Source organism: Rattus norvegicus, chromosome 19, assembly GCF_036323735.1.
Source record: "Rattus norvegicus strain BN/NHsdMcwi chromosome 19, GRCr8, whole genome shotgun sequence".
Taxonomy (NCBI): Eukaryota; Metazoa; Chordata; class Mammalia; order Rodentia; family Muridae; genus Rattus; species Rattus norvegicus.
This window is the reverse complement of record NC_086037.1, coordinates 17,127,033-17,141,186: the sequence shown is the minus strand read 5'-3', so window position 1 is coordinate 17,141,186 and position 14,154 is coordinate 17,127,033. Positions and strand designations below refer to the sequence as shown.

The window sequence follows — 14,154 nt, the reverse complement described above, 5'->3', positions numbered from 1 at the left end:
ATTAAAAAAAAAGAAACCTGGCTCTTGTAGAAATATACAAAGAAATATCTAGGATGGTGGGGGATGAATTCTGCCATGGACTGAACTCGTGGAAGTGGGGTTGGGAGAAAGATGCATGGTTAAATAGCACACCAGGTTCACATTGTGTCAACTTGATTTAATCTAAGGACAAAGAAGTGGAGTATCTCTGATCGCTTTCTTCTAGTCCCTTTAAAGCATCACTGGGGTTTGAACTCAGAACTTCACACTTCTTGATGGGGCAACTACACTCAAGGAAGCTTAAGACTGTCATAGGCACAGTATTATGCTATATATACAGAGTAGATAATACTAAGATGTTCAGATGGTGATGTCCATTTGTATGCACTCTTAATGTGGACCTAAAAAAAGAGAGATCAAGGTCCTTAAAATAGAAAGATCAGTTCCAGTTGTTTTCTACCATTCCAAACAGAATGACTGGTAGGGAGAGAATGGTAAATAATCGAGAATTCGTAGATGATGCTTTGAATAAAGTGTGGATTTCTGTGCTCGTTTAAAACAGGGTCTCAAGTATCACATGTTGCCCTCTACCTGGCTGGCCAGGATCACCTTGAGCTCAGATAAACCTCCTTTCAGTTTGAAATAATTAGGCTTAAAAGAGTGGCCTCCAAGGACTGTGCACACAGCATTAGCCTTTCACAGTTGAGGTGTGTAACCCACAACTATAGTTTTAGCCATGTTTTTCCATGTCTACCAGCTATTTCAGATTGTTGCTGTTCTATGCCTGACAATCAAGGATGCAGAAAAATAACCTGATACAGAGTAAGGACATGGTGATCACATCTTTGCCTCTTCCGTACATACTGGATGAGGTTTGTTAAAATTCCAATATTGCAAAAAGCTTTATATAGGGCCCATCACATTAAGGGTCACTATGCACTGTTCTATCTAAAATGGCCTAATCAGAACTGACTCCCATATAACACTTCCTGCAATCCTCATATGAGAAGCTTGAGCTTTTAGTTTTGACTTTGTCTTTTCTCGTTCTTTCTTATTTTTTGCTATATAAGTTGAGACAAAGGTAGTTAAGGCCATGAATTTGCCCCCAAAATTTGAACTACGGATGTGATCAATCAGTGTTAGTGGGTGCATTCTATAAAGTATTCATTTTTTACTATTATAAATGTGTTTTACTATGATAAATGTGTTACTACTTTTGTGTTTGGTTTGGTGGCCATTTCCCAGTGTACAGGTGCTGGGACCTTGCTCTATCCACTTAATGATGTTTATAGCCTCATTTTAGACATTTCTGTGCACCCTCTATATCTCTTGTTTATTTTATTTTTCTGATAGAAGCTCATGGTACATCTTACTCAGGCCTGTGATCAGTGCTCCTTTAGCGACATTGGTGCAGAGAGCAGAACCCCACAAGCAGCATGAGGTTCCCTTCACTGGTGTCTCCAATATTGCATTTTCCTCTGCCAACTGGTCTCCACACTTTTCCTAGCACCTTAAAGACTTCAACTCTTTCTCCTAAGGAATTTTCTGGCAATTGTCGATTGCTAAGCACATGACTTCATGAGTGTTCCCCTAATACACACGCTTGTTGTAAACTACCATGCAGACTATTTCTTGATGTGATATAAAGCACCTGTACAGAATGAGACAGGAGAACTTTTGACTGCATATTCAAGCTGGTGTGAAATCTCAGGAAGTTTTAATGGCTAACATTGGTGAATGTGGACAATTTGAGTTAGGATGAGACATTTTGGGGCAAGATATGGAAGGAAACATTCATTTAGATGCATAGGAATTACTAAGGTTTTTATAATCAAGCCTTGAGGAAAATTTGGCTTTGGAAGCAGGAGGTGCTCAGTGGCTCTCCCCAGAAAAGTCTCCTGGAAAGTGCACCTCTGCTTATGCTCAGTACAGGGAGAACATTAGCAGGAGGCAAAGTCTGCTCCCCGTGACATCAGCTGTCCCTTCTTGGACATTCTATTGTCTCCTAGAGAGTTCTGGCATCCTCTGTGATGTCACCAGTGTTGTAGTGACAACCAGTGCCCTAGTTTCTCTCAGTCTGAGTCTGGCAGTTACAAGCTAAGACATGTTTTCCCGTCTTCGCAAGCGTTTTGGGAGGGGGAACGTCGATTCTGGAGAGACTAGAGTGAAGGAGTCTGGCCTTTCGTCTCAAAGTAATGATGGACAAACACAGCACTTCTGGGGAATGTGGAGTAAGTTCTGGGCAGTGTATTTTGAGCTTCCTGCCAGGGTGGCTGCAGGCTTAAGCTGACCTTTCTAGCAAGGGGCCACAGCAACTGGAGCATCTGAAAAGGAATTGAATTTCCATGAATATCACAATTCCTTAAAGTCAAGGATTTCAGAACTTTAGTTTCCCCATCTCCACTGGGAGGATATGGTAAGGCCAATGCTATTATACTGTGAACTTCTGGTCTTTACTTTTCAGTTCATTTGTTCTGTTACATTGATATAAATACACCATCAGTAGTCATGGAGGGTCCACCTTTTCTGAGTTTAGACAGGGCAGCAATGTATTTCACTATCATTGCTTCTTTAAATACAGTGGGTATCTGACAGTAGTAACAGGGAGAGATTGTGCTCCAGGCAATAACCTTATGTTCTTAGACCTTCTCCGATTTCTTCTAACTGGCAGGGTCATCGTTTGCTTTATATATTAGAGGTTGTATGTTACAAAAATTTTTCTACAATACCAAAACTATTTGGAACGTGTAGACCAAGATTCAGCCTGTAACCTATTCGCACTTCTGGGGCATTTGGTATTTCACATAGGGACACTGATAAGTCTGTTGAACATATCCTCCCTGGAAATGTGTTTTAAATCCAAAGTTGTTGCCTTAGAGTATCAGGGTAGGACATCTGAGTGTCTCCAATCACTCAAGTTTTGTGGATGGTGAATTTATCATCTGAGTTCTGAAGCCACAGGGGTGAGGGTCCTGAAACCAAGCTGTACCCTGTTCAGCTGATAATAATCCTGGAGAAGCCATCTCCGTGGTACATGTAAGCACGTGATGTCCGGCATAGGGAACACCTGGCTGCTTACATCTCTTGGTCTCTATAGAGTAGTGGGAGAACTGAGATCCACTGAGGATGCCTTTTAAGCATAGACCAATCACCTAGCAATGACACTGGGTTCCAGGCTTGTTCTCCTGTTTAGGCCTCACTGAGGTCTATGAACACTCTATGCATTCTCCCCATGCAGGTTCACTTGTGTTCTTCTACCTACAGACTTTGGGAGAGAAACATCATCCCCTGGCACTCACCTTAGCAAGAATCAGGCCATGAAGGAAAAGGAGAGGCTGATTAAAGAGCTGCAGCTCATTACCGAGGAGAGAAATGACCTGAGAGATCGCCTGAGGTTTCTGACAGAGAGATCCATGAAGAACAGGTATGAATCGCTCCAAATGCTCTTGTTTCATTCCTGGGTCTGCAAGGTCACCTTTTTCTTATCCTGTTAAGGTTTTGGGTTCTAGAAAGCTGTGCCTCCCTAACCACCCTGTGCTAAACCTCACCTCCCATATAGTGGAGATTCAGAACCTGACCCTTCCTGAGGAGTGAGATTGAAAATGGACTCATCTGCTTCCATTTATTTAAAAGCAGAACTTGTGGTCTGAATGAAGAATTCAGGGATAAAGTCAGGGAAAGTGAGTTCCCAGTGTGCATTTGCAAAGCCCTTGACAGCTGGTGGCTTTGCAAGATTGTAATTGCAGTGAGTTTATGGTGAGTCTCTGTACTTGCTAGGCAGGGCACTGAGTGCTGGAAGATCCAGGCAGCAGCCTGGGGTAATATAGGACCCACCCTGAGTTCATATATTCCTAAATGCCGATGTTCATTGTATTCTATCATTTGGGACCAGGCCACACTTCAGGCCAAATCCATATTATGAAGACCTGGAGAGAATGGAGGAGGCAGTCATGTCAATTCTGCACAACTTAGAGATGGAGAACACTGAGTTCCATGAGAACAACCATAAGCTGAAGAAGGAGATTACCTTCTCTAGGTAAGTCCTGGTCAGAAAGGCTATCACTTGTGGAATGGCCATTTCTGACTTTCTTTGTTCTGGATTGGACGGTCTTCAGCTCTGGTTCTATCTCTTGTGCTGTTTACCCATCAGTGTCCAGGGTCATTAGGACTCAGTTTTCAGTTCCATAAAAGACTGTTCCTCATCCCAGGATTGTCTAGGCATCTTCAGAAGGCTCTAGATAGAACAGTACTGATTGAAGTCAGCAGAAGTTTATTAGGCTGCCCTGGACCTATGGTGTCACACCAGGTTTTACAAAATTCAGTGCGTGGACCGCATGGTTAGCATGACCTTCTCTTGGTTCTACTGACCTCTTTTGAGGGTGTTGGCCCACTACTAATTGATGTTGGCCCCATGCATTGGGCTTTCATGGATAGTTGTAGATCCATGTTCTTTCTCAGAGGTGTGGACACTAATTGGTGTCAGGCCAAGCAAACAATTTATTCTTCCACGAATTAACTCTTTATGGTTTGTGCAGCAGCCTTATATGTATCACGATGCATTTTATTAAGTCTTCATGGGTATCTGGGACCTGGTAGAGTTAGTGGGACTTGAGAGTAGGAATGGGAGAAAGGGGCAGCATGATCTTACTATGCAGACTGTATTTCCAGAAACCTGCTCAGCCAGCTCCTGATGGAGAACACATGTAGGAAGAAGTTGGTCCCACTGAAGCAGGAGAGCAAGGAGGTACATCTTGATTGTGCACTGAACCAGAAATATTTGGTTGAGTTCAACAAGAAAGATAAAGAACATCAACGGCCAGAACCAGCATTATCAGGTAAGGACGAGCAGATGTGTTAGCTTAACAATATCTGATAAAATTTGCCAATTTAATACATCTTTGCTTCTCTTACCACCTTTCTAATTTACACTCACAACCAGCCAACCACCTCATGTAATGGAATTGTTCATTGCTCTGCCTATGCACAAGTATTCTGGGACGTTAACCACTTTTCAGAAACTGAATTATTGTGCAAGCATATTTTGCTGCTCTTTTTGAAGCTGCAGTATAGAAATGGTGACAGATGAATAACATGTCATATTATTGCATATCCATGTGATACATTGGATCCTATGTAGAGTTTTGAACAAGTTCTTGGTTCTTTGACAAATGACACTCTGTGGTCATGTGACTTCTTGTGTAGGAAGCACCTTTCCGGGATAAGAACCAAGTGCAAATGTCAAATTAGTACTTGTCATTGGCTTTAACCTTGGTGACATATGGACATCTCCTTTCTTCCTGCAAACCAATGAGGTCTCTTCCCATTGCCCTGTTCTTGGTTTGCACTGGTATAAGTCTGGGTCCCATATTGGCAGCCCACATTACTGTGAGGCTCTCTGGGGATTTTGCCCTGCCCACAGAGTCAGCAACAATGATATCAGTTAAAAGGTCCATGTCGACTGTCCAATAGACCTGAGGTGGTAGAAGGCAGCATTCTGAGAGCTGGCTTGCATTTCCCCACCAAATCAGTGTCTGAAAAACTGCCTTCCTCTCCCAGGTCTCAGAAAGTGCAAGAGAGTTGGAATTGGACACACACCAGTAAGAGAGCTTCCTGAAGAATAAGTTGCTTTCTCAGGAGTCCCTGATGACAAACATCCTGAATGGTAACAACATTTTTTGGATGAGTATTCATCCTCTGAGTTAATTTGTCATTGCTTAGAGACCCTAAATTTATATACCACTAAGCCAGCCTGACTGATTGAGGTCTTACTTTCTTCTCAGAAAACAGCACTTGAGAGACAACTTGGGGGACCGCCTTTCATTATGTGTGCTAGAGGAGAAACAGCAATACGTCTGTGCTTCTAAATGTTCGTTAAGAATATGCTTTTAGAAATATTTTTGTTATGATTTTAATTGAAGTTTTCTTTTTGTTGTTTCATATTTATATGTTCTTGTTACTATTTTTACTTTAAAATATTTTTAAATATTTTTATTCATTTTAATCCTGTTTTGTTGTAAAAATGTATTTGTTATGAATAAAAATTGAATTCTATCTGTTGACTCTTAAGACCATCATTCTTACTCAAGGGTTCTGTCCCTTCCTGTGGACCTAGAACTGACAGCTACAGATGGATCTCTGCATGTTCCATGGATACTAGGCTAGTAAGTGAATTCAAAGTCACCAAGGGGTACCCAGTGTGATAGTGTCTTTTGTGTGGAGAATGTGGCTGTGTCTCCGACACACACTTTATGATGTAATCACTGACATGATTTACCCAATTGTTAGGGTCCATGTGGTTCTTCTGAGAGAGCAGCAGATGCTTTACCCTGTGAGTCATCACCACAGCTCCTGCAGGTAGCTTTTGTTATTCCACATGAGGTGCTGTATTAGGTGGACAGGATCACCTATGATTAAATAGAGAGATCTCAGGAGATGTGTGTTCACAGGGAACTTACTGAGCTGTGCGTGCTCAACGTGTTAGGTTGCCAGGCATCCCTACAGGGCTCTGGTATTCCCACTGCTCAGTGTGGGTCAGGATCATCCTTCAGCATCACTTAGTGTCCATATTAGAGCAGATCTTTCACCTAATATCAATGATGACCATATGTATTATACACATCTGATAAAATACAGAATAGAAACTAGCTTCTTGTAGGCCAGATTGGCATAATCAGTTTTTTGATTGTTAGCAAGAAAATTATTTTAATCTAAGCAGTTTAGGGAGGAACCTCCAAAGCATCCATAGTGAATGTAGCCTGCAGCTGTGAACAGAGGTTTCTGTTGGAGAGCAGGCCTGTGCAAGCCCAGAACCTAGGTGGGACAGTTCAAGCTACCCTTTTTCCATGGCCAATCTGGGATCGTATTGAGAATGTATTTTTTCCAGGTGACTGATTTCCAATTTATGGAATTGAACTAACTTACTGTGAGTGGAGGTGACTCAGAGAGTTAAAGTACAGAAGAACCAATCCAGTATGTCCACAAAAGCTTGCTGTCACCCCAGGGCTTTTAAAAGCTCAGCAGCTAGAGAAGCAATGTAGTATTTGGTTACTCTCATGCTTAGGTCTAGTCATTCATTATAAGCTGACCATGACACAAAAAGTGTCATCTGTGTCAAAACTAGTTGTAACTAGATTCACCCCACACTATCACATCACTACCGTATTTGAGGTTCTCAGTTACTATCTAAGAACCTGGAAGAGGCCTGGGTCTTGCTACACAAACTCATGATTTATGTCTTCATGACACTGTGTGCTTTGTTCTGTTAATGCTACCATTGGCATACAACACCTTGGATACTTTGTGCTGACATCTGTGACATGAGACAATAGTTCATGTCATCCTAACCTGAATAAACTGTCCTTAGAGTACAATGTAGTGGGAGGGTCGTTCTTTTCCTGTGAGATATCAAAACATTTCCAGTCTTCAGTCAAATCTGTCAGCCATTGTCCAGTACCTGTCTTGAGTTGTCCACCTTTTCAGCTGAGAGTCTTCATCCAGGCTGCTCTGTAATTCTGTAGAAGATTAATAGGGTTCCAGCCCTAGGATTTAATTCAGTGTGACTGTACTTGCCGAACGTGCTCAAAGCCCTGTGATCCACCCTAGCCCTCTGTGCTTTAGAGAAAGAAAATAAAGAACCACATTGCACTTGAAGTTTCTCCTCCAACAGAAGGAGAGCCTGCACAGGGCCTTTAAGTAACTCTAAGCCCAGGCTTCCGCCCACAGCTCCCTCCATCAATTCCATGTTTGGTGTGTTTTCACTACTACTCACTTTCTTCTGTGTGCAAAGAATGTGCACCATGTCAGTAAAGTGTGTGTATGTGTGTGTGTGTGTGTGTGTGTGTGTGTGTTTGTGTGTGCGTGCGTGTGTGTGTATGTGTGTGTTTGTGTGTGTGTGTGTGTGTGTGTGTGTGTAGTCCCTAGTGAAAACTGTCGAGATACATGCAGACTCATGCTACTACTGTCCCATGGCACCTTGCAGGGAACCCTGAAATGGTGGCTACTTTAATACAGTCTAAACCGGGTGTGCATGGTTTCTGTAAGGTCACCACTACAGAGAGCAGGAAAAGCTTCAGTAGTCACATGGATGTGATCAATCAGTGTTAGTCATGCCCTTCCAGCGTGGTAGACTGCAGGTTGTCTGTCCCCATCACTTTGCTCTCTTGTGCCCAAACAATGCTAAGGTCAGGGCCATTGAGCCGTGAGGCAGAGGCTCACCACCCTCAGTGCTGCCTACGACCCCTAAGACTGTCTCTTTCGGGTGTGTGCGTGCTGGACACTCATGGATCCTGAGATCTCCGCAGCTGAGGTGAAACAGTACCGGAGCCATTGCAATGTGGGCACATATTTGGTTGTGGAGCTGGGCCACTCTTTGACTTTTGTTGAGTGGAGAGACAACTGTTGGCTGAGCCTTTGGTGAACCGGATGGCCCCTGGCCACGTCAGCAGTCAGCAGTATCAAAGCTGAGCAACCAGTGTTTTATGTTCCATTTTGTCATCGCTGATCAGTGTTCTGATGCCACAGCACATGGCTGGTCTCAATCTCCCCATGTGGCCACAATCCCTAATTGATATTGCCTCCACTTCCCAAGTGCCACTGGGATTTCTGTAGAACCCCTAAGACAGCAGCAAGCAGGAGCTCCTGACTATTCCCTCCCTGCTCTCTGGATCTGCAAGTCGTTCTGTGTACATATGGCTATTCCCTCATATACCCTTGATGCCATGATACCTTAATAAACACTTGAATCATGCCCTGATGGCCAGTTTTCAACTGCTACCTGACACCATCTATAATCGCCTGGGAAATGAGGGACAGTCTGGATCAGACTGGCCTTTGAGCATGACTATGCGTGACTGTCTTCGTTGCTGTGGGAGATGCCAGACAGCCTCTTTTCTGATCCTAGAGTCCCTATACCCAGCCACTTGTCCCCTCTACAGCCAGACCCTACTTCTGCTCCTAGGCACTGTCTTGGACTTCCTTCCCTCAGGTGGCTTCTCTCCTTTGGTTGCTACAGAAACCTGTTATGAGGACAGGAACAGGGAGTTAAGAGTTCAAAGCCATCTTCCCAGTGATGTTCTTTCTCAGAGGTCAGTGGGACACTTAAAGAGTTTTGTGTATACATTTTATTAAGCAAGGGACAATCATGCATCAGACACAGGAAACTAACAGCACATCTACCGGACCTCCTTCAACACCTGGGCATCTCTTCTAGCCTGTGCTTCTGTGTGCTGAAACCTGGGGACCAACTTCCTGTGGGGTTTCCCAGGATGACTATGCACACTACTACACTGACGTAAATCCTCAAAACTCACAAACAGCAACAGGACCGACCGCCACAGGAACGGTTCTCCATCAACAGATACCACAGACCAGCAAGCAGAAGCATGGGAGGGTGGTGCTGTGGTTCACACACTTCTCTTTCCTCACTAGGGCAGGTGACCTGCTGAAGAAAACAAGGAGGCAGCAGGATGGAAGAGGAAAACTAAAACCCAGTCCTTGCATTAAACACTCAAGCATATTCAAACTAGAAGAGAGAAGTTTGCCAAGAATGAGGGCCACTTTGGGCATCCATCATCAATAGCCCTGGCTGTCTAGGCCAGCATCAGATCCAGCAGTCTCCAGGCAGGTGTCAGCCAGGCCCTCAAGGGCAGTAAGAGCATTAACCATGAAGAATAGAACAAGATCTCTGCCTCTTGCCTGCCTGACAGCCAAGCATGTGTATGCCCTGGCAATGCTCACGCTGGGACCCCTGCTAGATATTAAGGTATAGAGACCTGATAGTTGATTAGGACCCTGTTCGAAAAGGAAGACACCAGATATTTCCCTCTGGCATCCATATGTGCATGCATGGTTGTACAAGCTGGTAGAATCTCTCTCTCTCTCTCTCTCTCTCTCTCTCTCTCTCTCTCTCTCTCACACACACACACACACACACACACACACACATTCAAAGTTTTGAAGAACAGCAGAAGAATCTCTGGGACTCTAAGCCTGACCAGCCTAATCTGTGAGCCACAGCTTCTGTGTGAGAGCTCCTTTGTGTGAGAGGCATAGGGTGACTGAGGAAGGTTGCTGGTGTCCATCCCTGGCCTGCATGTGCATGCATACAGAGACATGGACACATGCACATGCTGAGTACCCCTCATCCAATCCTGAAATCTGAAAACACTGAATTTCAAATCCAGGCATTCTCCTAACCTACACCTTCCCTCAGGAATTGGAGATGAGGCTTTGCAAGAATTCTCAACCAGTGAGACTGGCCCAGACCTTCTGAGATCCATTCTGCCCCAGGAGAACACAGCAGGTGTTATCAGGACAACTCAGAAACTCAAAACTCCAGCCTGATGCAGGGACCGCCTGCTGGGTTAGGAGAAGACTCAGCATCAGGTTCCTGAATGAAAACATCACCTCTGAACACACGGGGTCGCTGTGGCTATGCCTTCAAGGCAACTTCAGCAGCAGCTTAAATGGACTAGGGATGACTATGGGAATCTGCCTGCAGGGTGATGTGAGAATCCTTTTGCTAAGGCTTGGTCGCTAGATGTTGCCACAGAAACCCTTGAACTCTTCTTGGAGTACAGTCCAGGCAGAGGCTGAACACAAAACATTCTGATTATGAACTGAGTTTAACAGATAATCCGGAACCTGAAGGCCACAGGCCCAAAGGTCTGCACTGCAGGGGTGAGGCATCACTGCAGGGATGACCACACACTGCAGGGCTGAGGTGTCACTCAGGGGATGACCACACACTGCAGGGGTGAGGTGTCACTGCAGGGATGACCACACACTGCAGGGATGACCACACACTGCAGGGGTGAGGTGTCACTGCAGGGATGACCACACACTGCAGGGGTGAGGTGTCACTGCAGGGATTACACACATTGCAGGGGTGAGGTGTCCCTGCAGGGATGACCAGGAAACTGATTGAGCTCCTCAGGGCACTCCCTGTCCTGAATGTGCTTCCTTCTAGGTGAGCACTGCAGCTTTCAGGGAGCTGGAGGCCTGTGTGGGCAGCAGTAGAAACTGCTAGCCTTGTTATTCACAGCTGAAACTATCACACAGGGCATTCCAGAAGTGACCACCACCAAAGTGGGGCCTTTCACAGCATTCTGGGTAGGATGGCACAAAGCCCCATGACAATTTTGCCTGTGATCCATACCAAATGTCTGCTGTCAGTGCCTGTCTCTTAGGAGCCACCTGGATGATTCAGGGGATGGTCCTGAAGAAAAGGCTTGGCAAAATTGAGGTCTTCAAAGCCAGAGGAGCAGTGAGGAGGTGCAGGGGCCATAGACCATGGAGACCGATATATGCTGATGTTAGACTACCCAGACTCATCCCTGTGTCCAAGCCTGGATGTCACAGTGGCACCTGGCAAAGGTCCCAACAGTGTCCTTCAGGATTCAGCTGTCTCCCTACTTGCCCTCCACCTAACCCACTTCCTGTGGTTCTGGGAGTCAAGGACTTCATCACCTTTTTCGTTTTCTTGTCATATTGCAGGTACTGTGACTCGACCACTCTTCCTCCTGCAGGAGACACATCGTTTGTCACAGAACAGGACTGCTGCACCAGGAAGACCCATAGCATAACCAGGACGCTACAATGAAAAGCAGGCCTGGCCCTTCATGCTGAATGACAGGAAAAGCACCCGGCCTTCTCTTTGTTGCAGACTGGATTCCTCAGCCTTCCTGTTATAAACAGGGCACTAGTACCCTTCACAGGATACTTAGTGTTTATAAGACATTTATAGAATTCATCTTGTATATAGGCCATTGGGCTAGGAGCCAGCATCAAGGCATCAAGTAGGAGGAAATACAGAAACATTCTAGGAAGGGACAGCCAGGGGCCAGTGGGATGGCTCAGTGATTAAGGACCAGAGTTCAGATCCCAGCACATGGATGTTCACAGTCATCTGCAGAATCAGATCTAGGGGGTCCCATGACCTCCCCAGCTCCCAAGCAGCTACATGTGTGCGTCTTAGACACTTCTCACTCACCGTGAAACAACCTAAGCCACAAAACATCCCACACCTTCTTGGATGGGCCCATCCCTGGGGGAGTCTTGTGTGTTCTGGGCTTCAACTCTAGGAAGGCTTGGCCTTGTTTTATAAGATGTCTTATTCCTTATTTCAGCAGAGAGAAAAAAAAATCCAGTCCTGGAACCCTAGAAGACACTGCCATGATGTCACTGCTGTGCTGGCATAGGCTTAGAGATATCTCCATGATCCATCCGAGTCACCTAGAGCTCAGGGAATGATGGAAAAGTCCATGTGAGTTCGCCCAGAGCTTGCAACCATGAGAAAGCTTGGAAAACACAGGGCACATGTGGTGTTTGATCCTGGGTCAGTTCAACCCTCTTGAGCCTGCAGCTAAGACAAACAGTTACACTGGCCTGAGTGCACAGGCCAGATCTCAGAACCTGTTTGCCAGCCATGGAACACTCTGGATTCCTCCTCTCAGCTGGACCTTCTTCCTCTACACCTCATCCACCCAAGCTTCTCAAGAAATGAAGCTACCAGGTTAATACAACCACAAACTGAAGGCAGCAAGAGCCTTCAGCCGCCCTGTGGCAGTAAGGTCAGTCCATAGGTCTCCTGTCCCTGCACCGTTAGTACCTGTGAGAGCCATGGCCACCTATTCCCTTCAGAGGTGAGGACAATTATACCCACAACCTTGCTTTCAACAAATCCTGCCTTGGCCACAGGTGGGACCCTCATGAGACTCAATCTGATGCAGGCCTCCTCAGACACTTTGGCTTCCTTTCTGGCTGCTGGAGCTTGGGCCCTCTGGCCTGGCCTAATGTAGGATCAGCAACATCCAACTCTGTCGGGCCTCAGACATCCCACATTGGGGGCCCTGCTTCACTCCTAGGTGCATCCTTTTCCCACATCTCTTCAGTCTCTCCCTCATCCCTAATTCCCCTTGCCTCTCAGGCCCAGCCCTTCAGTCTCTGATGGAGACTGTCCTGGAGGGACAGGAGCCCCTCCCCTGAGATACTCTCCCACTCCATGCTGCTGGGCTCTGACAACTCTGCCCTTGGGCTGACTCATCTCTACAGGCACAGCCTGCTGCTCCCCTGCCCCTGCAACCCACTTCCTAGCTCTGCTTCACACAAACACTCTGAGATCTCTACACTGGCTTCCCATTCTATTTTGCTCCCTCTCTGTCCTCCAGAAGTTCTGCTGCTCTCTCTCACCACAGCAGGACCCACTAAGACACTGCTCCTGACCCCAGCAGCCACCAGCAGCCCAGGTCATGGGGCTACTAACAGCTTTGGCCCAGGACTCAGGGCTCCTTCCTTCTTCAGTATCGAGTCCAGGCTGAGACCATCTGGCCTGCTGCTGGGTCCTTGAAACCCTCAGTCTCACAGCCTCTGGGCACTCTGAGCCCTAGTCCTTATGGCTAACAAGTAGCTGCCCAGTCAAGCAACATGGGCCTCACTGGCTTCCTGGTGTGCCATGATGCTTTCCCTGCATGGCCGGGGATGACTGCATGCTAGGATTATGTCTGGAACTAGACCTGCAGGTAACACCTGATGGGTTGGCCAGGCTGTCCTCCTACTCCTGTTCTCAGGAGATTCTCTTGACTAAGCCTCCCAAGTGCTGGGATGAGAAGTATGTGCCACCATGCCACATTCTGATTATAAACTGAGTTTAACAGATAATCCGGAACCTGAAGGCCACAGGAACAAAGGCCTGCACTGCAGGGGTGAGGTGTCACTGCAGGGATGACCACACACTACAGGGGTGAGGTGTCACAGCAGGGATGACCACACACTGCAGGGGTGAGGTGTCACTCAGGGCATGACCACACACTGCAGGGGTGAGGTGTCACTGCAGGGATGACCACACACTGCAGAGGTGAGGTGTCCCTGCAGGGATGACCAGGAAGCTGACTGAGCTCCTCAGGGCTCTTCCTATCCTGAATGTGCTTCCCTTCTAGGTGAGCACTGCAGCTTTCAGGGTGCTGGAGGCCTGTGTGGGCAGCAGTAGAAACTGCTAGCCTTGTTATTCAGAGCTGAAACTATCACACAGGACATTCCAGAAGTGACCACCACCAAAGTGGGGCCTTTCACAGCATTCTGGGTAGGATGGCACAAAGCCCCATGACAATTTCGCCTGTGATCCATACCAAATGTCTGCTGTCAGTGCCTGTCTCTTAGGAGCCACCTGGATGATTCAGG

At 46.3% G+C, this 14,154-nt stretch overlaps 1 protein-coding gene across 1 annotated transcript; it reads left to right on the top strand.

Moving 5' to 3' along the window:
• The first annotated feature begins 2,036 nt into the window (after nucleotides 1-2,036).
• LOC134483408 (uncharacterized) lies at nucleotides 2,037-5,957 on the top strand. The gene is made up of 5 exons (XM_063278685.1): nucleotides 2,037-2,210; nucleotides 3,244-3,403; nucleotides 3,872-4,015; nucleotides 4,648-4,814; nucleotides 5,536-5,957. The coding sequence occupies exons 1-5, from the start codon at nucleotides 2,084-2,086 to the stop codon at nucleotides 5,598-5,600; spliced, it is 663 nt and encodes a 220-aa protein (XP_063134755.1). The 5' UTR covers nucleotides 2,037-2,083; the 3' UTR covers nucleotides 5,601-5,957.
• Nucleotides 5,958-14,154: the final 8,197 nt, after the last annotated feature.